At 49.1% G+C, this 26097-nt stretch overlaps 2 protein-coding genes across 3 annotated transcripts; both read left to right on the top strand.

Moving 5' to 3' along the window:
• Window position 1: 1 nt before the first annotated feature.
• On the top strand, window positions 2-13118 carry FAM114A2 (family with sequence similarity 114 member A2). Its single transcript, XM_059712927.1, has 14 exons — window positions 2-86; window positions 807-1011; window positions 2152-2251; window positions 2742-2837; window positions 3143-3255; window positions 4272-4406; window positions 4588-4746; window positions 6223-6346; window positions 7242-7321; window positions 8493-8621; window positions 8818-8957; window positions 9694-9766; window positions 10769-10822; window positions 11368-13118. The coding sequence occupies exons 2-14, from the start codon at window positions 820-822 to the stop codon at window positions 11467-11469; spliced, it is 1497 nt and encodes a 498-aa protein (XP_059568910.1). The 5' UTR covers window positions 2-86; window positions 807-819; the 3' UTR covers window positions 11470-13118.
• A 3619-nt stretch (window positions 13119-16737) lies between these two features.
• On the top strand, window positions 16738-21585 carry LOC106738157 (GTPase activating protein homolog 4-like). 2 transcript variants are annotated; one of them, XM_059712929.1, is made up of 5 exons: window positions 16738-17105; window positions 19716-19774; window positions 20231-20361; window positions 20657-20716; window positions 21396-21585. In XM_059712929.1, exons 1-5 carry the CDS (start codon window positions 16753-16755, stop codon window positions 21429-21431), a joined length of 639 nt encoding a protein of 212 aa, XP_059568912.1. In that variant the 5' UTR covers window positions 16738-16752; the 3' UTR covers window positions 21432-21585. The 2 variants fall into 2 exon arrangements, with proteins under 2 accessions (XP_059568912.1, XP_059568913.1); XM_059712930.1 differs by lacking the exon at window positions 16738-17105 and adding an exon at window positions 19357-19484.
• The last annotated feature ends 4512 nt before the right edge of the window (window positions 21586-26097 follow it).

Genomic DNA, 26097 nt, shown 5'->3' with positions numbered 1-26097 from the left:
CACGAGGCGGGCCTGTCTGCGCCGCCGTCTCGGTGGTGCGGGGCCTCCAGGGGGGGCGGCGGAGACGTGGCGGAGCCGGCTAGGCAGTGAGGACGCGGGGGGGAGGGGCTGGGGGGTGCAGGACAGCCCTGGGGGCAGAGCTGGGGAGGTTGTGGGGGGGCTTTGGGGGGCCAGGAGCGCCATGGGGGCAGAGCTGGGGGGGCAGGAGCTGGGGGGGGCTTTGGGGGGGGTGCAGGAGAGCCCTGGGGGCAGAACTGGGGGGTTGTGGGGGGTTTGGGGGGGGCAGGAGTGCCCTAGGGGGGTAGGAGCACTGTGGGGGCAGAGCTGGGGGGGCAGGAGCTGGGGGGGGGGGGGCTTTGGAGGGTGCAGGAGAGCCCTGGGGGCAGACTTGGGGGGAGCTTGAGGGGGGCAGGAGTGCCCTGGGGGCAGAGCTGGGGGGAGGTTGGGGGGGCTTTCGGGGGTCAGGAGTGCCCTGGGGGGGTAGGAGTGCCGCAGGGGCAGAGCTGGGGGGGCTTTGGAGGGTGCAGGAGAGCCCTGCGGGCAGAGTTGGGGGGGTTTGGGGGGGTAGGAGTGCCTTGGGGGGAGTAGGAGCGCTGTGGGGGCAGAGCTGGGGGGTTGTGGGGGGCTTTGGGGGGGGGGTCAGGAGTGCCGTGGGGGCAGAGCTGGGGAGGGGGGGGCACTCCTGCCCCCCCCCTTAGCGCCCAGGCAGGGCGGTGTTGTCGGCGGGTGGGCGGGCGGGCGCGCAGCGTTGGAGACGAGCGCGGGGCGCGCGCGTGCGGGCCCAGTTGTGACGCCCCGTCTTGCAGGATCACCGCGGCGATGGCTGAGGGCGACGGCGGCGCGGGCGGCCTGCCCAGAGGGGCGTCCCGGGAGGACGAGGAGCCCGCGACTCCGGAGGGCGGCGGGGAACCGAGGGAAGCGGAGCCGGCGGCTCTGACGCGGAAGAGGCCCGAGACGAAGCCCCCCGGCGAGCCCGCTCTGGTGGAAGAGCCCCCCGGCCCAGCCCAGAAGGTATCTTTCGCAGAGATGCCTCAAACCCCGCAGGGTCCCGGTGGCGCTGGGCAGCGATTCGGAGGCCTTTCCCCGCTTGCTTTTCTGCGGACTGGTGGTGGGACAGCTCTCCACTGAGGAAGGCTGAAAATGCATTGAGTTAAATGTCATCGAACCCAGCAAACGAGCCTCTGTGTCTGTCTGTGCCTTTCCCCCAGCTCGTGCCCAGCGAAAAGCCGTGCTTTGATATTTGCACGGCCCAGTTTAGATAGCTGGAAATTGGCTTCTTTCCCTGAGGGCAGGGTGCAGCGAGCGCTTGTTGTGCGGGAAGGGAGAAGGACCGACCTCTGCACTCATCCGACAACTCATTTCCCCTTTGTTTCCTTCCAAACAAGCCCCAAACCTGTCTCCCTTTGCAACGTGGCTCCTCGGTGTTCAGCTCAGAGTGAAATGATCTATCCATATCAATTAAATCTCTTATTCCGGAGGCCAGATCGTTACCGTCTGCAACAGAAGAAGGCAGATGGAAACGATGGTCTGAAAGCTTTTGAAGTTGGACTAGGCAGTGATGCATAAATCCTAAAGCAAAGATGATGATGATGATGACAAAAGGTTATAAAAAAATTTAAAAAAAATCAAATTCAGCTTCCATAATGAAGCGCGGGTTCATCTAGTTTGCTCATATTCCTATAAGGTTCACTTGAGGTGCAGATGAGGAAGGTTTTTGGGTATAAGCATCAGCACTGCCACAAAAATCCCATTCTGTTTTTTCTCCTCCACTTCTTATTGCACGTACAGCCTCACCAACATTTCTGCCCCCCACCAACTTTGAACCGATGCCCTTTTAGGGAGTAGGATGAAACTTGTCAGGGAAAAGGGGGCATCTGTCTCCTTTGCTTTGGTTTACAGTTTTCTCTAAGCATCTGGTGCAATAAGAAAGGATACAGGACCAGAGGTCAGCTATAGGACCGACAAAACGTTTGCTTATCTTGGCCTTGTGCAGGGGTTGTGGGGACTATAACTGAGCAGGTTGGAGCCGACTATGCTGTGGGCTCTCGCTTGCAATGAAGTTCACTCTTTTGGCTACATTTAAAAGAGCTTAATAAAGGCACAGCTCAAAGGACGCTCATTCATTATTCTGCCTCTCTCCTTTGAATAAAGGTCTCTGAATCCACGGAGCCATCTCAGACCGGGTGGGGATACTGGGGCAGCTGGGGAAAGTCGCTTCTCTCCACCGCCTCTGCTACAGTTGCTACTGTAGGTAAGGGCTCCTGGCGTTGTGCTTCCTTGGGACCTGTGGATGGGGGTAAAATCACACCCTGACTCTCACAGATGCTTTTGGCTTCCACTCTCTTGTTTGCTTTATAGAAAATGGGATTTTGGTTTTAGAAGCAGGTGGTGGCAAAAATCAAGTGCAAAAACAGCACAGGGGAAAAGTCAATATGCCTCAAACGGCAGACCAGGAGGCAGGGAGATCCGGGCGGCAGAGTTATTTTCAGGCCTATAACGAGCAGTGTTGAGTTGAAGTGCTAAGGCTGATAAACTTTTATGCTCTCGTGAATCTGAGGCAACATAAAAGTGAAGCATGGACTCATGTCTGCGAGCAAGCCGGGCCGTGCTAGCTCTTAGTACTGTGTGTGGAGGTGAAAATCAGGATACGGTCCTCAGTGACCAATTTTGTTTCCGATTTTATTCGCTGCTTTCCTGGTAGGGAAAGCAATGCAGTTGTGCTTTATGCTCATCTTCTTTAGGTCAAGGCATTTCCAATGTCATAGAAAAAGCAGAGACCTCCCTGGGGATCCCCAGCCCTAGCGACATCTCTTCAGAGGCCAGCGATGCGGCAGGAGGTCAGTTTTATTATTAAAATAAAAATATTAAAAGTTTCTGTTGAAGTGATAAGGCTGAGAGGAGGCGTCTGGACTGCTCCGAGTGTCCTGACACAGAAATTTGAATTACTAAAATATCACGTCCGTGTTTGTCTCTGTAAAGGCTCAAAGTGACGGAAGAGCAATTTTTTTTTTAAGACTCTTGCGCTGCTGTCCCTTCCTGTGTCTGAGACGCTTGTTTGCCTTCCTGAAACTGATGGTGTCTAATTAAAATCTTAACTTCAGCCATCTCCGTTGTCAAAGCAAGGTTTCTTCCTCCCATGCAGGTAGCCAGAGTCCCGAAGAGAGTGCTACACACAGAGTCGATGATGGCAGTTCCTCGCCTATCAGTGGGGCTCTTGGAGTATTATCCACTATTTCTACTGCTGTTCAGAGCACGGTGAGTTGGCCAGAAAGGCAGGAAAATCAGTTAAATGCACTTATTTTTCCATAAGTCTGAAGCCTCCTAACAATAAGCTGTTATTCGACGTTGCACTTCATGTAGCTTCTCCATACATTAACCTGTCGCTCTTCAGACTATCCTGACCTTTGGTTCTGAAACTCAAAATGTGTCTGAGCTCTCTTGGACGTAATGGAATATTTTCGTCTTCTATTTCACTCCCAGCTGGCTATTGATTTGTAAATGGGTTTCTCTCCTGTTAAACTTTGATGCTGAAGTGGTTGAAAACAAAGCAGCCTGAAAATGCATCTCCATGGCAGCGTAGTGCATGTCATCTCAGGGCTTGGCTTGCTGTAGAGCAGCGGGCCAAGCTCAAGGGCAGGTTAATTTCCACTCTCTTCAAAAGAGTTTTAGGGCTGACTTCCACCCTGGTCCTTGAAGGCTCCTATGAGAGCAGTCCAGACTCTCCGAGAGACCACCACGCTCAAGCTAGCTATGTTCCAGGGGGAGTCTTCACCCTCAGAAGTGACACCTGTGCTGAGGAGAATTAGGGTCTTTTGGTGACTCCTCGAGGAATCTGGAAGAGAGAAGGGTGGATGCAAACTATACTTCCTCCTTTCAGCTTCCAGCAGGTCTCAGACTTCACCAGCTAGAAAAGCCCACATCCTTCTGACTACAGGGAAGAGAACTACCTACCTCAACATTACCTAAATGCCGGGTGGCTTTTACCCCTGTGACGGGGACTGTGCGGCCACCTGGAATTTAGGTGGAGCGGTATTTGAGCAGTATCGATAAAACATTGCCTTGTTTTTCAAGTCCTTTACCTTTGTTATGCCCAGGGTGGAAGGTGTTTGTCAGGTCTGGGAGCAGTCAACTTGAGCTTTAAACATGAGCTTTTGACCCATATCACTCCTGATAGAAACCATGTTTTATATTATAACTTTAAATGATGTCTTCACCTAGACAAAACTTTGTTCCTTCTGTGTGCAGTCCCAATGTGTCTGTCTGCTTTCTAGGGGAAGACTGTAATTACTGGAGGGTTGGACGCCTTGGAGTTCATTGGGAAAAAAACAATGGATGTGATAGCTGAAGGAGACCCAGGATTCAAGAAAACAAAGGGTTTGATGCACAGGACTTCCACGTTGTCTCAGGTATACGCTCCCCTGCGACAGAAAGGATCATAAGCTTATTTCGTCTTCCTTTTGCTTTCCTGCTAAAGCCCTGAAAGACGTTGTATCACGTGACTACTCCCCAGTGCTGTACAAGAGCCTTCCCCCTTGCATCCTTAGTACCTTCGAGCATCGGTTTAGCTCTTCTGCTTTTCCTTTTCAGGTCTTGCGAGAGGCAAAGGAGAAAGAAGAGCAGCAGACAGCTACCGAAGTTACCATGGCGACAGAGAAGAAAGCCCATTATGGGTTACTCTTTGATGAATTTCAGGGTCTTTCTCATTTGGAAGCCTTAGAGATGCTTTCCAGAGAGAGCGAATCCAAGGTAATGGCCTTGAACGATTGCCTATTGCCTTCATGTGTGCAGCTGAAGAAGACAAAGCGATATTATATGCAGCCACCCCATCTGTCTAAAAGAACGTTGCTAGGGTAGTATAGTCAAGTGCACAACCGTGAGGAAATGGCAGAGTCAGGGTGTACAAGCAGCCTTGATCTGGCCTCTTCATGTGCTTATGTTCTGATGCTGTCTTTACACAATTGGGTAATTAACTCATCAAATCATTCTTCCCCCCCACAGTGACCCGGTCAAGCCACACTCGGTCTCTGCTGCCCTCTCAACTATTTCCCCTGAACTGTTCCCCTTTCCCAGGTCAGCTGGCTGGGTCCTGTTGTGTGGAGGTAGACAAAAGAGGTTCATCAAAAGCACAAAACAGTGTTTCCCTATTCTTGGTTAAAGGCCTGGACCTGGCCTGTAATGTAACTCTGTGAATGCCGCTAGAACCGAGACATTTCTGAGCATGTGTGAATCGTATCTTTTTCCCTGAAGGATTATCACTTGACCTTTGTCTGGGATGTGCTCTCCACCCATCCCAAACAGATCTGCTCATTTCTAGTGTTCAGTTTCAAGTCCCTGCACTCCAAAGCATTGGACTGCTAGTGTTTGCCAGAGGAAAAGTCACCAGAATTTTTTTAATGTGGGCAAAAATGGATATTTCCCCTTTGCCGTCTTAGAAACAAGCTAAACCTTTTTGGCTAAAATTTTAGAAAATTAGCCTGAGAGACCTGCCGTGTGAAAGTGGAACCCAAATGCTTGTTTGACAAAGATCTAAGCAGCTAAAAACAGTATTATAATGGGAACTGTTGGGTAACCCTTAGAAGACACAGCACTGACCTCACCAATGATATATATTGTTCTGGGGGCTGGCTCATCGGGCTTAACCCAAGCATGGAGAATGAATGGAAAGTCATAAACCCAAAGCCCAGATGCACTAGTTTAGCCATTAAATGAAGGAGCCCCTCCCTCTGGGATATTTTTAAGTATAGATTTTCCTAGTTCTGTGTATTAACTTTGCCAGACAACAGAGGAGCAGCTGTTATTGCCATTCACAGCAAATACCTGTGCTGCGTGAGCTTGCTGCAGACGGAGCTGTTTAGGTTAACCCTTGCCCAGGATTTTGAGTGAGCTATTCATTCCTTACAGTTTGACTGGCTGTTGGGTTTCAGGGGATGGGATCACATCATCCTACTCTGCTCCCACATGCTAGTTTTCCTGGCACACGCGTAATCCAACTTTCAAGCTACTCGGGTAACATGCACTGTGCCACAGGCCACTGTACTTTAGGCAATATTTTGTTGAAATATGAAATATTACAAAGCCTGGCTGAGAGCTCTTTCTGTCCCTCTGAGGGGAAAGCTGGTTTTGTTGTTAGCCTCTTGCATTCGGGATAAATCACTTCTGCCTTTCCTGTCTCTTTCCTCTTGCATTTATGATCTCTGTTGTTTCTGTCTCACTATGCACTAGGTGAAGTCAGTTTTGCATGCCCTTTCTGGAGAAGAGTTGGATGCCTTGAAAATGGAGCTGGAACAGCTCAAAGAAGCGTTTTCCTTGGCAGAGTTCTATGATGACGACGACGAAGAGAAGAAGGGTAATTAAGAGAGTCCCAATTTGCAGATGGCAAAGATGCTTTTTAAACACCCAAGCTAACTAGCCTTGTGGTTAGCATTCTCCTGTGCCCTGCAAAGCCCCTGAGTTTTGATTATTCATCAGCTAGTCCCTTACCTTTCAAGCCATTGGCATTTGAGAACAACATGGCAGTGATGCTTTCACTCTGTAGGAGGCTGGGGAGTGCTCCTTCTCCCTCTGGCCAAGGCAGGGTGACTTCTCAAGGAGTTTCACCCGGCCCACCCTAGGCAGAAGGAAGGAGTTTCCTCAGGGTCTTGAGACGGGGAAATGTGTAGGAGGTGTGGAGAGACGGGGTGAAATCTCAGGAGGTCTGCAGAGGACAGCTCTATGCAACACTCTCCATTTCTAGAGGGGAAAGAAATATATGAAGGAAATAATTTAATTTGGCAGGGAAAATCTCTTCTTTAAATCAAAACAGAGTAAAGTCCAGTGGGGAGTGACAGGGTAAAACTCTTGAGGCTCACACAAATTCAAATGCACAGGGCTTGGTCCCAACTCCACTCAAGTGCCTTGGCAAAGAGCTGCTGTTCCTACTCTCAGTACATGTTGGGATCTGTATTGGCACACGGTAGATTAAGTGTTTTTGTTTAAAAAAAAATTATTTTATCAACCTCTGTCCTTGCAAACACAGTAGGAAAACTGGGCTTCAAATAGCTTTTGGACTCCTCTCAGGGGCTGTGCCTGAGTACATGCTTCCCAAGTGAAAAATGTCTGCAGTAACTGCTAGTCAGCAGCTGTGTTGGGCCCAGTGTTTGTGCAAGGACCGCTTAAGTGCTGAGAGCCTGGATTACCCTCTTGCTTCATGCACTGAGACAGACAGCACACAGTCTTGCAAATCCCCTTTCTGTTTTCCTCAGGTGACGAGGACTTTACCAGGGACATAACCGAGCTCTTTTCAGAATTGCGGGTCTCTACCAGGCCAGACAAACTCTCTGCGGTGAGTTTCTGCTTGGCCTCTGTTTGCTGACAGTCTTCTCTAGGGGTGCCAGGGCAGACAGCTGCTCCACATCCTGACCTGGGATTTGTCACGGCCACAAGATGAGCTGTGCAGTAGTCACCATTAGGTCCAGGCTTCTTCACCCTCTCTTCTTTGTGGGTCCAATCCTGGGGTTTACTCACTCTGACTTTTGATGTCTGGGTGCTATCTCCCTTTGTTCCAGCCCTCTAGTGTTGGGCTCATCAGGGCTTGGGCACAGGCCTTTTACTCCAGGGATCTCTCACCACCCAGCTGACTGCAGGGACTCCAGGCTTTTCTTCAGAACAAAGCCTCATGTATTCACTTGCCCAAAGATGCAAGGCAGGTGGAGCAAAGGGTGCAAACAGAAAGTCTGTATGCAGATCTCCCTGCACCCATTCCTTGCAAGCTGCATCTGGCCCATGTCTTGGGCTGGGAGAAGCAGGCTGCCTGCTGAGTCTAGGCATCTTCATGCCTGCTTATGTGTTCTCATCCACCCCCACTCTTTCCTACAGCATTGGATCAGCTGGAGCCTTAGATAAAGTGATCTTGCTTGGCTTCTATGCTGGCCTTCAGAAGACTATATCTGTAATGATAGCCTGTCCTGTTAAAACGAAGCACAGGGATGTGTGTGTGCATGTGTCCTTTTCCTCCATAAATATTCCAGTAGTTGACCATCACCCACTTGCAGCTCTCCAGATTGTTTGAGTTGGGAACTATAAGACATGTGCAGAGAGGCAGAGATGATCCATTGCAGGCCCCATAACCCCATGTCTAACCTCTCCTTTAGAGAGAGCGGTTTGTGAGCTAAGAAGTATCTGTTTTCTAATTCATTTGCAATGTCTCTCGGATCCATTGAGTGGCAGCAGCAGCCAGTGGGAAGGTGAGCAGTGGGACTGTGATCAAGAGCTATTATTTATATCCCAGCTCGTTGCGGTTTTTGTTAGAGAAACAACTGCTGTAAGCACAGTAATTGGCACCCTTACATTTCTGTCAGCCCCCTGCAAAGTACAGCAGGCATCTGACTTGCTCATCCCCCTTCGGTACATCAGCCCTTCCATAATAGCAACTCCTACAAAGAATTTCGGACTTCCATCTTCTGTTCAGCACTGGTCCCAGGTAGTAAACACTCAGATGGCATACCTTTGCACAGGCAAGAAGATCTACTCACGAGTGGATTGCAAGACTCAACGCAGAACCCCTGAAAGAAGAGCAGGGGAATGACGATGCCCAACAAACGGGTTCCAGTGACGCTGCTTCAGATGACAGAAAATCAGTAGAGGTAACTGGGCAGAAGGAAGGGAGGACATTGAATTTTAAACCAGATTGACTGGCACAGTCACCTGTAATGCTGTGGTTTTCAGTCCTGGGGGGCTTGACATCAAGTCCCACAAAGGAGGAGAGCAGTATGGGGGGCAATTTTACTTTAAAACATTAGCAGCAAATCTCTCTCCTAATGGGCTGGGCTCTGTCTGCAGGACATTCACGCATTTGCCATTAGGAGCCTGGCTGAGCTGACGGCGTACTCCATTGAGTTGTTCCACAAAACTGCAGCGCTGATCCTGCATGGTCAGAAGCAAGAGTTGTCGGCCGTAGACAGAGCCAAAGCCCTTTCACAGTGAGTTCTTAGCTACGCTCTAATACGTGGATAGCTTTATGCTCTACAACTGGAATACGCTGACTGTCCAGTTTCTCCTGGCAGTTTTGGAGGAAGCCGGCCCCCGTTTCAGCTCTGATGGCACACATGCTATCAGTTGTTGAGGGCAGTATTGCTTTCTCAGCACAGCTCTTGCTGTTGTTTTTTGCATGAAGTTTCTCAGCAGGAACTCACAGAAAAAGGAGAATCGCACTCAACTTCCCTGCATCCCTGAGAAGGGAACGCTGTTCGCAATTTGTAAACAGGACTTTATGGCAGCTATTCAGTACCTCTTTGCTAGCCAGCTGGCATATTAGATATTGAAACATCCTTGTCAGCTGAATGGTCTAACTGCTGTTGCTTAAGACCAGTGGCTAGTGGTATTGTAGTATTGTAGAGAGAAACTTTGTAAAATAACTTACACAAGATGACAGTGGCTGCTTATAAGTCACAAAGCTGGTTAGCGATGTTCCATTTTGAGCAGACTGTTCCCTTCCCTGAAGGCAGCTTCTGATTTTCAGCTTTGCTTTGTCCTTGTGGAATTGACTGAGAAACTTCAGGCTCATCTAGAATGGTGAACAATGTTTATTGTCTTTCTTTTTAAAGAGAAATTCATGCGTGTAAGCCGGGTGCTTTATGGATGCTCTTAGAAAAATGAATGGAACAAAGGGAGCCTTGTTTTGCTTTACTATCACATTTTACCTCTTTCTTTTCCCAGAATGACAATTGTACTGTGCAAAGAATTGTCTTCTCTATCCAAAGACTTTACTACCTGCTTAACGACAGCAGGGGTAAGTGTTGCATCTTGCTTAGCATGAATGTGGTTGGTTGGTTGAGCTCAGCCTCTACAATACACTCAAAATGTACTGTAGTGTAATCCACAGTGCAGTGTAATCTACAGCAGGCTACATTTCATTATAGTCTAAAGTCTAGCCTCCTAGACTTTAAAGATGCACACATCTTATTTGAAAGCCTGGTTGGATCTTAAACTCATAATGTGAGCAACAGGAAAGTAATTATTGTTGGCCTGCAGAGCTGATAGCTTTTCAGTCTTGGTCTGAGATCAGACTGTGTTTTAGAGAGGGGAAGTCCATAATGACTGGGATTCCTACCTTGGGAACAAGGTACACCTTATTGTCTTGACCTGTGGAGTTACAACTAGCTCAAGTGTATAGCCCATTGCACTGGATTGTAATCTCCCCAAATTGCCACAAACCATGTACTGGAGATGCCAGATGCAGATTCTCAAAGGCCAGTTATTAGACCCTTATTATGTCCTAAGTGTTGTGGACACTATGGACCCTACTCATATAAGTAGCAACAGTGTGCCACCCCCCTGCCTCTTGGGGATATCATGATATCCTCTTTGCAGAAAGGGAGAGGGGGCTGTGAAAGGGACCTGCTGTGTGTGCACATCTCCCTTTGGCCGGGTGTGTTCAAGACATGCCTCCATCCCATCTCTCCCAAGAACTTTCTCTTCTGTTGTCTCAGTTATATGCTCTTGCACTTATTCTCATATCGAACACCACCACGTGGCTTCAATTATGGGAATCATTCACGTTTACACTGAAATCTCAGACTGCGTATGTGTAGAACGCATGGGTTTGGCTGGGGCTTTGAGCCAGGCTTTACACACTACAGACTGGAGCCACGGCTCATGTCCGTTTAGCTTGTCTGAAGTCAAGAGTGCTATCTTGAATCTGAAATTCTCTCGGGATCCAGTCTTATTTGTTTAGAAGAAATACAGCAAATTTTCAAATGGGCTAACATATGTGTATATCTGTTGTTTATAGGTCAAAGAGAAGGCAGATGTGCTTAATCCATTAATCACTGGAGTGTTTTTGGAGGTCAGTTATGATATGCTCAAAGCTGTAGGGCTTAAGCTAATGTAGATGTGCTAGAATATTCCTGTTTTATTTTTCCTGTTAATGCCCAGTTTTCTATGTGTGTCTTTCCTTCTGTAAAACACTAAACCCTGTTTCAGGTAGAAAGCAGGGTGGACTGGAATAGATTGTAAACTGCTCCAAAGCCCAAATATGATGCTCAGTCCTTACAATTTAACCCCAGCTTACTTGTGAGCCTGACCTAAAGATATCTCAGAGGGTTTTTTTTCTTGTTTCCCTTTGAAAGAGGGCTTGAAACGGACACAGTTTAAAATCTGCGGCTCAGTGGGTGAGGAGGAGGAGGGTCCATTTCTCAGATTTCTCTCGGTGGTGTGAAATCCAGCATCAGAAGCTTTAGATTTTCCTAAAGAGTTTGTTTAAAACAAGAAACAAAAACTTAAAAACCAGCTGTTGCATCTGAGCCTAGAAGCTTACCCCCTAAGTAGCCTCGTATGGTTACGTAGCAGACTGGTAGTATCTTTAATGTCTTCCTCGTTTCTTTTTTGTAGGCTTCCAACAGTGCTTCCTATATCCAGGATGCCTTCCAACTCCTCCTGCCCGTGCTACAGATCTCTCTAATTCAGACTCAGACTGAATCACCACAGCAATAAATTACTTCTAAATGAGCACCTGCCCGACCAGCCTACTTCATAGTTCCCATGCTTGGGAATAGGGTAGGGACAGATACCGCAGGAAAGAAAACACTTTGATGATTGGTGCTGCAGAGGGGAAGCTGAAATGCCAGCTTGGCTGTGACAGCTGTGCAACTTAGCCAGAGACGTGAAGGATGTGACTAGTATAGTTCAGGCAGATGGACAATATGACAGACTTAAGTGCAAGCTACTTCTCTAAGTTTGGCTGGTTTTTTTTCTTCTCTTTTCTCCCTTAGCTGAGTGTGTTAACGAGCTCCTTGAAGAAAGAAAGGTTTCTGGGAATACGACACTAGAGTGGAGGCCCCGGCGTGTTGTCTGTGGCCCCAGAAAATTAAATACTTAACTCTCCCTGTAGTACTCAGCTTTAAGTGTTGTGTGCATGTGGCACAATTACCTGCTCAGTATTGTTGCCCAGGGGCCAGTAAAGACTGGGACCACTGTGGTTGAGGAAATGCTTGATCACCGGTTAGCGTGTAGCTGGAAGATGCTGGGATTTTGGATTTAGAGATGTGGAATTAAGTTCTTCATAGGCTTTTTTTTTTTTTCCTCAAATATGTGGTGGCTGCAAGCTAAAAGGCTCAAGTTCTTAGCAATGACTTCTAGGTTTGCCTAAGAGCTTAGCAGTATGCTACCTTGTGTTGTGTCTGACCCTTGCCTTGCATTTCACCTTCCATTACAAAAACAGCACCGTGCTGAAGAGTGTCGACACTTATGGTCTGTGTGAACTGACTTGGGGATGTCCTATAAGACCTTATTCCTCTTTCCTGTGTCAAGAAGACATTTTGGGCCCTGCTCTGGGGAGAAAGCAGTCACAGGGCTGACACGGTCCTACTCTCCGAGTGCCTGGTTTCATAGCAATAAATGAAAAGCAGCTAAAGGGGACCGGTTCCTGTTCAAGAGATTCATTAAAACAATATCACTGGAGAAAACTTGCCCTTCCTTTTTTTGTAGGGCTTGACACATCAATTGTATATGACTGTGTGCTCAGTCAGGTACCACTGAAGGGGTTTCTTAAATCACTGTGTAAAAAGGACGTACTGCACTACTACTTGCCTTGATAAAGCAGCCAAGGAAATGGCTTGATGCTATTGTTGGGGCTCCTTATCTGTTCCAGGGGCTACCTCGTTTCCTTGGGCTTTGAACACTCCTTTATGTTGTTCCTCTTTGCACTGTCGCTTGAGCTGCTTCTCTGGAAGCAAACAGCCTCTTCTGGAATAACAGGCTAAGAAATATGCAACTTCCATGGGATAAAAGGGGAATCTAGAGTAACAAGCAAGAAGTGGTTGTTACCCCTGGTTTCCTTTGTATTGATACATCAGCTTTAAACCTCTCAAGGTTTTAGCAGGCTTAGCCCGCTTCCGCTCTGCTGAAGAAATGTTGGGCCAAATAGAGAATTGTTTTTTACTATAGAAATGCCCTTTGACTAAAAGCCTCTCCGGTTTTTATAATCATAGGCAGGGCAACCTCCCCTTGCTTTAGCTGTGGTATCTATCCCGAGGTCTCATCCTTCTGACTGTTTGTAATAAAAGTGTATGCAGATCTGTCTCAATCTCTGGGGGGAAAAAAAACTGCACCGCAATAAAGTATATATATTTTTGTCTTCCTTATTTTGGCAGTGACATCAAGGCACGCATTTCTTTGACTGCCCCTTATCAGGAGCAAATAGAAGTATAAGTCCCTCATTATATACACCTCTTGTAGATACTTGAAGGCCTGAGAAGCAGCACAGGGTGTGAGTCCTGCAATTTGCGGCTACTTCTGCTGTGGAGATTTTGCAAAATGCTGATTAAAAAAGGAGATTTTTGGTAGGGAGTGACCATCTTATCTTGACACCACTGTACCCAAGTGCCCAACCTTGCCCCAGTCAGCATTTGGTTAGCTCTTTTTAACAGCAAGTAGTGTGCTAGGAGTGCCTGCTTGTGGGGGAAGGTGGTACATCATGCAACTCGGAGTAGCAAAATCAGCTCACAAAAGGTCCTCGTTAAACTCGTTAGTACTGCTGTAATTAAGTGCTGCTCTAGGCCTTCAGGACTTGTAGGAGAGATGATATCTTTTATTAGACCAACAAGATTTTTGCAAAAAAATTTCTTTAATTGCAAGCTTTTGGGCACAAACACCCTTCATTAGGCATCGGAGAAAAGATTGTAAAAGCTCTCCTGGGGAGAAATGAAAGTTCATATTTCATAGGATTTCACGGAGGAGTCAATAGATGGAAAACTCCTCTGGGCAGTCAGTTCATCGCTGGTCTCGAGCCTCTCAGCTCTTGTGAGGTCTTTTGTGGGAAATAAACACGGATGCCCAACGAGCTCAGGGTTGCTGGTTCAATACAGAGCATCAAACTCTCTTGGCAATGCCCAAAGGCTGAGAAAAGAGACGGGGCAGACAGAGCTACAAGCACTGAGGTCTGAAGAGTTACCAGTTGTTTTTTTCCCCAAATAGATCAAATGAAATCCATCTGGGTCTTCATTGCAGAACTTGAATAAATGCTGCAACCGCCCTGGAACACTTGAAAGCGCAGAGCAGTCGAGTCAGACCAAAAAAAAAGCTTGAACAGCTACATTTCTGTAAGGAACTAGATAGCAACACATTTGGGTTGCACGATCAACAGGGATTTGCTACCTCAGGAAACCCCAAAGGTATAACATTTTCATTTGTACTAATAAAAGGAGAAGATCTTGTTTACCAAAGAAAACAGCTCTAGATTCAATGAAAGCTGCCTACGCAAAGCGGTTGTCAAGAGTGCGCTGCCTTCGAGTGAATAGAAGTCTTATTCCTCTGCTTCGGCTTGTGGCTGAGCTTAATGAGAGCTAGAAGTAATTTGAGAGCTGCTGGCGCTGCTCTTTGGGCGGGGAGAGGTTTTCAATGAGAGAGACGAGGGTCAGATAAGCCAGAAAGGCAGGGAGGGTGCAGCGGGAAGAATGCAATTATTTCCCTTCGGTCAAAGAATGGGTTACGCGCTGGCTGGGAAAGTGGCTTCTCGCCGGCTGCTGCGCGGATGTAAAAACTATTCCCCTCCAGATGGTGCCACCGACACTTACTCCCAGTGCTTGCACGGCTGTAACCTCCATTGCTACTTTTATTATTACTAAATCACCAACTTAGAGCAGTGGAAAAATGCTCCACGCCCCTGGGAAAGCACTTGACTTCCAGCTGGGCTGAGAGGGTGAAACAAAGAGCTGTCAGGTAGAGAGAAGGCAGGGCATTGCTGGAAACGACAGAAAGCAGGGCCATCGGTTTGGGAGGAGGCTGGCTATTCTGGGAGGCTTGTAGAGAAAGCCAAGTGACGTGAAGCACAAGCAGGGAGAGGAGAGCTAGCAGCAGCAGCGCCAAAAAGGGACGTTGAACTCTCATTCCTTGTTTGCCTGTGGTTGTAGACAGGTGGCATAGCCCTCTCGTGGAGGCAGCAGTAGGATTAATCGTGCGCATCCAGGATTGGGCTTTTCAAGAGACCCAGAACCATCGGGTCATCAAGAGGTACCTGGTCTAACCTCCTGCTTTAAGGAGGTGAAGTCCTGGAGTGAACAGATCTGCTCTGGTGATAGACATGGTCCAAACAGGCTCTCAGGTCTCGTCTACATGAGGAATATTTTTTATTTCTTTTTTTTAAATGTGGGGGGGTGGAGTTTAGGAGGGTGAAGGGAAATAAACTGCCTTGCTCCTACACGCGCAAGGTGTTTTTTTAAGTTACCTGCTGTTTTCCTCCTGGTTCCTTTATGGACTCTCCCCTTGGAAATCTTTAAGCGCAGGGTAGAGCAGTGTCCGTTTGCACTGGTTCAGACAGAGCAAGTGCCGGTGTTTTGCACTGAATGAAACATCTCACCGGGCTTCAGATGTAACCCTAAATTTAAGTGCATCGGAGCCTAGTCCATAGCTGGGAGAAGCATAGGTCGCCTTAAGGAAGAGGGGGATGATTGCATGTGGATACGTGTTAAGCCATGTCCAACACAGCTGAAGTGAACCGGGTGGGATTTCATCAGGGCCTGGGCCTGAGAGCCATCCTTCCAGCCGAGAAGATGGAAAGACCTCTCGGGGTCCACCAGCTCCATGTGGTCAATGCTCAGAGTGGGTCACTTCTCTAACCTAGTCCTCCTCCCCATCTAGCAGTGAGCTCAACGCCGGTCAAGCTTGCCGGCTGGCTCTCCCCCAAGTGCTACCATTTCTGTTGTAGCCCATGAAACGTGCCCGTGCAATTTTTAAGACGACAAGCCCAGAAGGGAGTGCTGTGAAGTCTGATGTGAAGCCATAAGACTTCCCTGAACTCGTTCTTGTTCGAATTAGAGCGGATCATTAAAAAATAAGCACCCATCTCGACTTAAAAAAATGACCGGCGATGGGAAATCTGCTGCTGCCATTGGTAGAAGGGGGTCGAAATCCCTCTCTAGTAAAACGTTGTGCCTTGTTTCAGCTTTGAATGTGGCGTGGCGCTGGCCTGGGTGGTTTTCCATGTGCTCTGGCCATTTTGAATCCCCACAGGACAGGATGCCCTGCCGCGTACCGAACCCCAAAAGCTCAGGTCTTACTTGCCTGCGCCACACTCACAGCTGGAGCTACTGGCCACAAAGAACGATTCCCCGCCTGTATTTCAGTCTTGTTTGCACGTGAAATGGCCTCAGCCGGTTTGCCTCATCGTTCAAAACGGCAGAGGTCATTCCTGCCTCGCAGAGGTGCCATGAGGCTGCATTTCTTTGTGCTTTTAAAGCACTATGAGACATTTGCGGGCTCTGGCATTGCAATGTGCTGAGGCTGTTATTCCATTGCAAATGGAATAAAAGCAAAAAGGAGGATGATGCTTTAAGGAGGAAAAGTGAGAGAGCCTTTAGGGAAGATGTTTAGCGCTGCATGGCCAGCAATATCCACGTGTTAGGACTGGCCGCTGTCTGTGCAGAGGGACTTTCTTAGTGATAACTTGTGATAACTCGTAGTCTCTGTCAACATAGGCAGTAGCCTATGGAAGTCCTGCCTCTCTGAGTCAATTTGTCTCCCCAATGCCACCCTGCTTTCTGGCCTATAACTGGGAGTGAAGACAGCTGCAGGGGAAGGGGGGATTTTGTTCCATGGTATTCATCCACTGATTGTCACTTTTCCACTTGACGTCCACCTTGGCCTGGCGGTTGCATCGAGATAGCAAGAGAGTCTCTATAGGAGAGAAGTGAGCTCTTGAGGAATGGCCTCGGAGGCTGGGTATCTCCATGCTCTTCCGAGCGGGGCCCTGAGCCTAGGACAGCTTTATCGGGTGGAGCAATGCGAGTCCATCCCGACTTCGTCTGCATTCGGCGGGACGGCTCCCCTGGTGCTCGGCGTGGTTGGAGCCCTGAGCAGCCGGAGGGTGGGTATCTGCAAGCCTGCACGGCAGCCCTGGGTCTGCAAGGAGTCGGCGTTAGCAGCGGGAGATGCCTCCGAGCACCCTGGGGCAAGTTGCAGCATGCATGGGACAGTTGCTTGTGCTCTCCAGTACTAGGTATTATCTGTGGAGGACAGCGCAGCTCGTTATTCTGGTTTGGAAGCAGAACTTGGGAGGAGCCAGTATCAGACAGGAACGGCAGAGCCCGCTGCCAAGAAGAACGGAGGAGGCCGTTTGCCTTTCTCCCTTGCAGGTAAGGTTGTTTTCCTCTCCGACTCGCTCTTTTGGGTGGTTGGCTCATTTGTTGGGTGGATGCTTTGCCCAATGGAGAAATGCAGGAAGCGCTTTGAGAGGCAGGGGCACATCTCGGAGCTGGGTGGAAATCCTTTTCATAGGATTGCCAATACCAGGCATTCTCGCTTTATATCCTGCGTGAACTACGCCAAGTGGGGAGAAGTTATGGGTGGGACATGAGTTACCCCCTGGGCAGGACTTCTGCAGGGATCAGTGTTAGAGAGATGAGAGACTGGGGTAGTAACCATAAAACCTTTCAGAAAAAAGCTGTCTCCCCCTTATGTTTTTCTGAAGGGGAATAATGGACATTTGGGGACTTTATGGAGATTTCCCATCTCCAGGAAATGTTATACCTTGGAAGTTCTTTGTGCCTGTAGGATATAAGTAAATTGTAGATCTCTGCTTATTTGCATGGGCAATGAATATGTAAATGCACACGCTTTGCTCTACGTATGCATTTTGTCGTGACCTTCCACTTAGATTCGCTCGGCCTCCAGGGAAAGCTGCAATTTGTCAAGACAAGCGACGGAAATCACCACGCTTATTGCTGCTTGCTACCTGCATTGTGGGGAAGCCAAGTGTTGGGGAGGTGGCTGCAGCTTTGCCAAAATTACCTTGCAGAAACTGGGCTGGGTGAGGCTGAGAGCGAGCTCTGAGCAGAACAGGCCAAACCAGATCTCCCGGGCTGGGTCTGGACAGGGGTGACAGAAGGGCAACTGCTTTCACTTCAGCCTCCACCTCAAGCACGTAGGCTGGTTTCGATAGTCCGTGTCAAAGGCACGGGAGCCACAAGCCTTGTGGTCTGAGTCTGTGAGGATAGGAGCTCGTGTCCCTCTCTTAACACGGGCACAACTCAATAGGTTTCTAAGTGCAAGAAGACCCTTCTGGTCCCAGTGGGTGCATCTACACATGCACATTTACTGTGCAGTATCCTAAAATACTGCACAGTATGGGTGCACATGTACACGTGCATGCCCGTACTGTGCAGTAACTATGGTGACTTAGGTCAATTCAGGCATAAATTTGATACCTGCATCAACACACATGCAGACGCCTTACGGCGCTGTAACACTGTGTGCGCGGACTGACTCGGGACTAACTTTAGTCACGTGTCAGACCATGCACAGCGTCAATGCGCCTTAATGCCTGCATGTGTAGACGCCGGCCTGTTTCCACTTACTGCACAGTAATTTACTGTGCAATAAATTTAATGGGACATAAATGCAAGTGTAGATGCACCTTGTGAGATGCATTTATGGATGCTCCCTCCTGCACATGTACAACCTTAGGTTGCTCCTTAAATCATTATTAAATTCTTGCCTTTAACTAATCAGTATTAATCCAGCAGTGTTCATCCCTTTAAAATATAGGCCCAGCGCATGCTATTCCCCAGTCCTCTGCAATTTCCCCCAACTTCGAGGATTTGTTAGAAAGCAACATTATTCATCCTGAATGCAGCTCAGCCAGTTTTTGTAAGACTCCTGGGTCGAAATGATATGACTCCACAGGTTTTGAAGTGCTTAACTTTCATCCTCTTGTTACAGATGGAATAGGACGTATTTAATTTTCACTGTATCAGAGGAACACATGATCCTACTTCTTTCCATACGCAGAAATGTTTATTGAATTCTCCTACCCTTTCTGCATTACAAATGACAGCTCTTACACTCTTGTCTCATGGCACACACACCTATAGCATTGCAAGGATTTCATCTTTCACTAGAGCATCCCCTCTTCTTGTCCTGAAAACCCTACTGGCTATACATTTGTCATCGATGCCTTTCACTTCCCTTATTGTCTTCAGTTCCTAACTGGGTGTTTGCATTCATTGCTGTCAGCTTCCCTATTTTTTTTTTCCTTTGCTATTTTTTTTTAAATTATTGCTGCTTTCCCCTTTAAATACTTCCTAATGATTAGGTGCATTAGATCTAAATATTTCCCTTGTTTTTGTTCATTCTTGCTTTTGGCTTTCAGCAGCTGGTTTTTAATAACAACTTTAATCAGGATCCCTTCCATTTAGGCAGCCATCTGTTGATTGACTTGTTCAGCGACTGGTACATCTTTATCTGCTAGAGGAGGTCACGGGCAGAATTGCCCTGAGTTGTTTGCAATACTTGGTGTGTGTCTAAGGCCAGGGAACAGTTGATCCCTTAGCATCTCCACCCTCTTTATCTTTCTTCCCCTCCCAATAGTCCTTTTTTCATGATGAGGCCCCGGGCTCGGGCATGTTTGTTTCTGCCGAACCCTCCCGCTCTCTCTCTGACTTGCCTATTCTTTGCTTCTGCTGCTTCTCCGGCCGGGCTGGGCTCTGTAGGAAGGCAGGACAGGACAAGAAGAGGTGGGAAGGACAACATTTTTCTTCCTCCCCCTGCCCTGCTGCACCGTTCACCTCCCAAACCAGCCGTTTCTACAGGTGTCCCAGCGTTCGGGGTGCATCTGTGCCCCGAGGGCTGAAGCCAAGCCGGAGGGGGAATCATGAGCCTGAGACAACCTTTTACACAGGGAAGGGCTCCCATTCAACGGTCTGCTTCTCTCTTACCGCTGCCCCTTGCCTGGCTTCTCTCTTTAGATACTCGGCTTTTCGGAGGGAGCCGGGCAGCTGCTGCGAGATGTCTACGATCCTGAAGTGTGAGTGGCTTGGTGCCAGGGTGGAAACCAGGGCTCAGTTGAACTGGGGGCATTGGGGAAGTCAAGTCTTTCCATCTGGGTCTGGAAAGCTGCAGGAGCCCCAGCTCGGGATCCATCCTGCTGCCATCATCCCATCCACCACCATCAGGGAAAGGCCCGCTCCCTGCTCAACTCCTCATTGCTGCCCTCCTTTCTACTCCCTACCCTCCATGCTCATGCCCTATACACTGCATGTAAGGGAGCGGGGGGAAAGGCATCAGTACCATCCTGCACCGTGCCATGGGCACGATTCCCCGCTGGGCTCAGGGGTCTCCTCCGGGGCCAGGCAGCATGGGACTGCTCCCCACGCACATCCTGTCCTTCCCACCTCATGCACCGGTGCATAACCCTTCGTTTTTGTGCCGAGCAGGATGGAGCTTGGAGCAAACTGACCTTCCTCCTCGTTCTCATCCGTAGGGTTTGGGAGAGACGAGGACAAAGACAAGGACAAAGACAAGGAGAAGGAGAAGGAGAAGATCAAGGAGAAGGAGAAGGACAAGGGGAAGGAGGAAAAAGAGAAGAAAAAGAAGAAGAAGAAGGAGAACAAGGTGAGACGCTGCCCTGCTCCCTGTGCGATTGCCGGGCTCTGGGGTCTGCCCAGCTGCGAGGTGGGCGTCAGGGTTGGTCTACCGGAGGAAACATCCTTTGTGACCAAGGGGGCTTCAGGGGCACGGTGGGCAGGAGAACAAATGCTGGGGCAAGCCAGAGACACGGCCGGAGAGGAGCGCGTGATCCTTCCCCCCGGTCCTGTCTGCAGAGGCCAGGCAGCACGCGGGGAGATGCTGAGGCTGCAGCAGGGTTGTCCCCCCCGTATGATAACAGATCCTTCCTCTTGCCACTTAGGGAGAGGGGGACGCCGGCGACAGCAGCAGCAGCAGCAGCTCTGACAGTGACTCTGAAGAGGTGAGTGTGTGGCAGGGTCTGTGTTTGTGGTGACAGGACAAACCCCTTTGCAGTAGGGGTACTACCCCCAGACCTGTCTACACAGCTCCCACGGAGACGTCATGGCTGTACACGCAGGGGCGTGCAGCTCTCATGGGACAGACAAATCCACCTCTGCCATCAGCCAGCATGGCCTGCTGGCCCCAGCTGGAGGCACTGGGAAGAAGTGGGGTAGTTTATTCTGGAGAAGGATTGGATAACAGTCCTCAAATCCCTGGAGGGTGGTTGCAAAGAAGTGGGAGGCAGACCGTTCTCCGTGGCCACATGGGACAGGATTAGGAACATCGGTCTTAAATTGCAGCAGGGGGGATGTAGGCAAGAGGTTAGGAAGAACATCTCTCTGAGGATGGTTGAACATTGGAAAAAGTCAACTAGAGGGGCTGTGAAATCTCCATCTCTGGGAGTTTAAGAGCAGGGTATACAGACACTTTGCTGGGATGGGTTAGGCAGGGCAGAGCCTGCCTTGAACAGACGAATAGACACGATAGGCTCACAGGTCAGCCAAGACCTCAGGGGGTCACGTCAGTGCAAATGCCAGTAGAGTGAGAGACCAGAGCACCCATCAGCTCTTCTGGGGCCCAGCCCCTGCCCAGACACACTCATACCCTCCTGCCTGTGTTTCTTCTCTTTATTGCACCAGGGCAACAAGAAGAAAAAGAAGGAGGATAAAGAATAACTTTGCTGGAGTTAGTGCAGGCCACATCTGTACTTCCTACAATTTTACAAGGGCTGGACAGAGCACAGGAAACAGCATCTGCAGAACAAGAATAGTCCTGGAAATGCAATTTTGATGACTGCATCCCAATAAAACTGCTTGCATGCTGCAGAGACAGGTGCCTTTTATTGCCCAGGATCAAAGTGCCCATTGCAAGCCTTGCCCCACCTGCTTCTCGCACTCGTATGGAGCAGGTAGCATTTTCCAAGCTCAGTGCTCATCACTGTATGGGATCAGCCTGGCCCATTGCATGACTGATGGGCTCCTGGCTTGAGTTCCAGCTCTGGCTCCCACCTGGGACAAATCACTCTCCTGCCCATGCACTGTCTCCCCCATACACTTTACCCATTTGGTTTGATTGCTGGCTCTGTAGGGGGGCACCATGCAGTACTGCATGTGTATGCAGCACCGAGCACAGCACGGCATCTGGGCATCCTGCAGTGCAAGTGGCACGGGAGCAATCCCATCAGTGCTGCCTGAAGGATGTCCCAAGGAGCCAAGGAAGAAGCAACATAACCCCACAGAGCTACTGGGACACCCTTCTCTGAGTTCCCATGCAGGGAGAGCAATGCCACCCTCCTTCCTGTAGCCTTAAGGACCCCATCATCCTAGGGCAGATGTAAGTTTAATACTGGGAGCATCCAGCATACAGAGTCAGATGACTTGTCCCAGACCACAGAAGGATGCTGCGATGGTGCAGAGATGCTGCTGCCCTGACTAAAGCCACCTGTGGATTCTCCATTCATCCCTTTTAAAACAAAACCAGCCAAATGCTAACTTCTGGGGGCGTTGGTTCTAGCCTCTTTTATTGGTTGGAAAAATGGTTCTTTGCAAGCTTTTGGGTACAAACACCCTTCTTCAGGCACAGGCAGAGTTCAAAGTGCAAAACTAACTTTTGCACTTAGAAATCAACTTAAAGAGGCAGGCAGAGGTTGAGTTCACAAGGTCCTCCTCAGCCCACAGCCAGAGGCGCAGCTCACAGCTATACCCCTCTCTGCTCTTGGGAGGAGCAGGGTTTATTCCCCACACCCTGAGAGCAGAGTTGTCATTAAAGGTGATGCATCAGCACCATCTACCGATGAAGCGCTTCCATTGCAACTCGTCAGAAAGTTTTATAACCGGCCAGGCCTGTTGCATAAGGGTTCCTCCACCAGCCGCATGACGGCAGAAAATTAGTCATTAAATGGAGTTGTGGGTGCATGGTAGCCGTCTGCTCCGATGTGAAGCAAGGCTGAGCCTGCATCATAGGTGTGCCCAGAGAGGGGTCTGAATAGAGAGCTTGCCTAGGATGCCATGGCCTTTTCAGAACAGGGGACGCTGCCACAGATCCCTGCTCGGCAGCTGATGCTTCAAAATACCGCGGGTATTTTGCTTCTCCTGCAAATGCTTCTCATGCACTCCTTTCCCCGCAGCGCCAATGGTACAAGAACATGGCACAGAAAGGGGCTTGCTAGGCTTCAAGTTCATTCCCCTGCATCCATGGGCACGTAACCAAAGGGACCCCCCACTCCAAATTGCCACTTGAAACCCTCACTTCCAGCTCCCAAGAACAAAACCCAAAGCCATAAAGAAAGACCAAGGGCTCCTTTAATGGTACCATCAATTATTCCAACTGAGCTTTCCACAAAGGGCTTTTCCTTTTTGTCCTGCATTTGCCCATCATCCGGCACAACAGGGCTCTGGTCCGTGATGGTGTCACCGCAATGCTCACAACAACGAAGCGAGGAAACGCCGTTCTGACAAAAGGAAGCAAGAATTATAGCTGCTTTGAGGACCGGTTTGCTGTGGCTTTCCCCGCGGTTCTCCGTTTTAAATGCTGTCTGCTCAGCAAAGGGGAAATAAAAGGATTTGTTGCTGACACCAATTTCAGACCGACGCTTGTTTAGGGATCACGGAGAGGCGCCGTTTATTTAAACCAAAAAAACGCAGCTTCAGATATTGTTTTCATGCCGCTTCAGCAGCGGGCTCTTAAATAGTCACAACAAGCAGCAGGGAGGACGTGAAAGGAGGTTGTTAATTATAGCCCTCGGTGACTGCAGCAACCAGCTCTCGATAGGATGGGGAAAAAAGGAAGAGAAAAGCTGAAATCCTTTCTGGTAGGTAACACATGGCTTAGATGGAGTCACCAAGCAAGGATGCTGCACGTTGGGCTTTGATTGTACTTTTTGGGGGAGTTGTTTGTGACTTATGAGCCAAAGCTAATGAGGAATGGAGCTTGCTAAGGCCCAGGGTGTCTGGAAAGGTGTGGCGTGAGGTCAGCCAATGCAGCTCAATGGAAACTATGGGAATATTTTCGGGGTCGTCTCAGGAACAAAGGGCTGGGCTCTATCCTTGCTGTCCAGGTTTGGAGGGCTGACTTAGTCAGCGAGGAAGCTCTGAAGAGCTCACTCCCCAACATCTCAGACCACAGGCCCTGCCTCTCTGATGAATCTCATCTTGAAAACAACTGGGTGGAGGAGTATATGAAGGTAACTGTAAGGATTTAGGAGGCTCAGCAACCTGGCGGGGGGACCGGTGCAGTTTCCAGACCATCCCAAGCCCCTTCCATGCCGCATGCTGTAGGAATCCCTCTGTGATTTTGCATGGGGAGCTGCAATCCCGAAGCACACAGCTGTCAGGAAGGCTCCCAGTGAGCACAACCACAAAAAAGCAGCCTTTCATTGAGGCCCTCCTGCTTATGGCCCTTCAGCACGTGCATCACTCGAGGCACCCGAGTAGGACTTCGGAGGCCCCTTGACTTCAAGCCGGAGCGGAGATGCTTTGTTCAGCCTGAGCCGTGGAGAGAGGCAGAAGCAGGGTTGTCCCGGCCCCGAGGCTCGGGTGAGTCGAGTGCAACAAGAGCAGCCAGACAACCTGGCAGCGTGGGAGTTACTGAAGCCAGGTTTCAGTTACACCCATCCGCACGGATTTATATAACAGGGTTATATCTCACCAGGGCTCCTTCGTGCGCTCGGGGCGTTGCATTGCCCTTGGCTGCAGAGGGCTGTGCATCCACGGAGACTGAGAGGCAACTTGAAGCATATTTTTGTCATGCACCACGCGCAGAGGAGACCCGTCAAAGCGTTCAAGCCTAGCGTGCATGCTTTGAGACCGCTTCTCATTTAAATCGAGCTCTTCTATGGGTCTGGGGCTCTTCTTGGTATCCAGTCCCTTCCCCATCTATATGCTCACATACCCTAGTGAGACAGGACAGGGCTATTAGTCTCAGGACGAGGACTTCTTCCACCTGGGAGACAGCGCATGTAGGGGCTGCAAGGCCTGCAGGTTGGAGAGTTAAGGGGTCTGGCTGGCCAGAGAAAATCTGGGATGAGCAAGGGAGTTGGCTCACAGCTGCAGCAATATAAAACACCCGTCCTTGCAGGGCTTTGCCACGTTACCGGCGTTGTGGAGCGGTCTGGTGGGGACGCTGCTTTGGTGTTTGCTTTTGTAAGGATTGGACATAGGAAAGCTGGACTCCCCTGAGCATTTGGTACTTGCAAGGGTGCTAGTCTGCAAGGTTTCCCTCCCCATAGTTTAGTGATGACAGTGAGCATGTGGCATGTTTTTATTTGATGGCACTTGCAATTATATATCTGGGTAAGGATGATGTGGAGGGGAGTTCAGTGCAGGGGTCCAGCAGCGGGAAGGTGGGAGACACTTGACGACACTCTTTTCCCCCCGATCTTGCTAAAGTAACTTTAAATTGACCAAGTAAAAGCTCCATATTGGCATCAGGATCACTCCCTGGAGTCTAAAAGCCCTGGTTTTTATCAGAATTGAAGTGTTGTCACGGTGGACACATTTTTTGAAAACCTTTCATGTGGCCAGCCCTTCTGAAGGGCTTCAATTGCACCAGCATGGTTGGAAGAGACTGTTTTGACTTTCCTGTTTGGAGAAAAAAAACCAAACCCTTTTAAATTTGAAAATCTATTTATCTATAACAGCATTTTAATGGCAATGTTTAGACCAAGCTGGGTTGGTTTGATGACGCTGACCCCAAATCCTTTTGCTTTTATGAGACCGTTCAGAACGTTTTGTTTCCGCTCTGTTTCCAAACCGCACGAAGCGGGTAAACCTGGTTCTCGCGCAGCTCTAATAAATACCCATTAAACTCTGTTCACATAAAGATACATTTTTTCCCCTCTATGGCTCTTTTTATTGTCTGGATTAAACAATATGAGGCCGCCCCCCACCTCCAAAGATCTTTCTTCTTGCAGCTGAAGGATGTTTCAGAAGCTGACACACTTCTAGTGTCTTTTCAGCTCTCTGAATATCAACAGCGACTAATGATGCTTTCCCCTCCCTGGCTGTGAATATTTGTAGCATGTGTGTGTGCCTACATATTGTGCCCCAAATCCTTAAATTTAGATCCTTAAATCTTCTGTTAAATGCCAACTTAAGGATTCCCGCAGGCATTCTCCTCTTAACTCTGTCTGGGGTTCAGTTTTGTCAACTTCTCCGGGAGGACCGATAGTTAAGAAATTATCTTCCCTCCTGTGTCGTTTCTTCTATGATTCCTGCTTGTAGTCTTGGGAAAGAACGGAGCCTTGTCATTATTTCCAGAGCTCAATAACAACATGGTTATCAAACCCGCAGAGAAATGACACAGGGTTATTGCTTTTTGCTTAAATGCAGGGGAAGGGAAACC

The sequence above is a fragment of the Alligator mississippiensis genome, chromosome 9 (assembly GCF_030867095.1).
Source record: "Alligator mississippiensis isolate rAllMis1 chromosome 9, rAllMis1, whole genome shotgun sequence".
NCBI classification, from domain to species: Eukaryota; Metazoa; Chordata; order Crocodylia; family Alligatoridae; genus Alligator; species Alligator mississippiensis.
The sequence above is the reverse complement of the archived record's forward strand: the minus strand, read 5'-3'. Positions and strand labels throughout refer to the sequence as shown.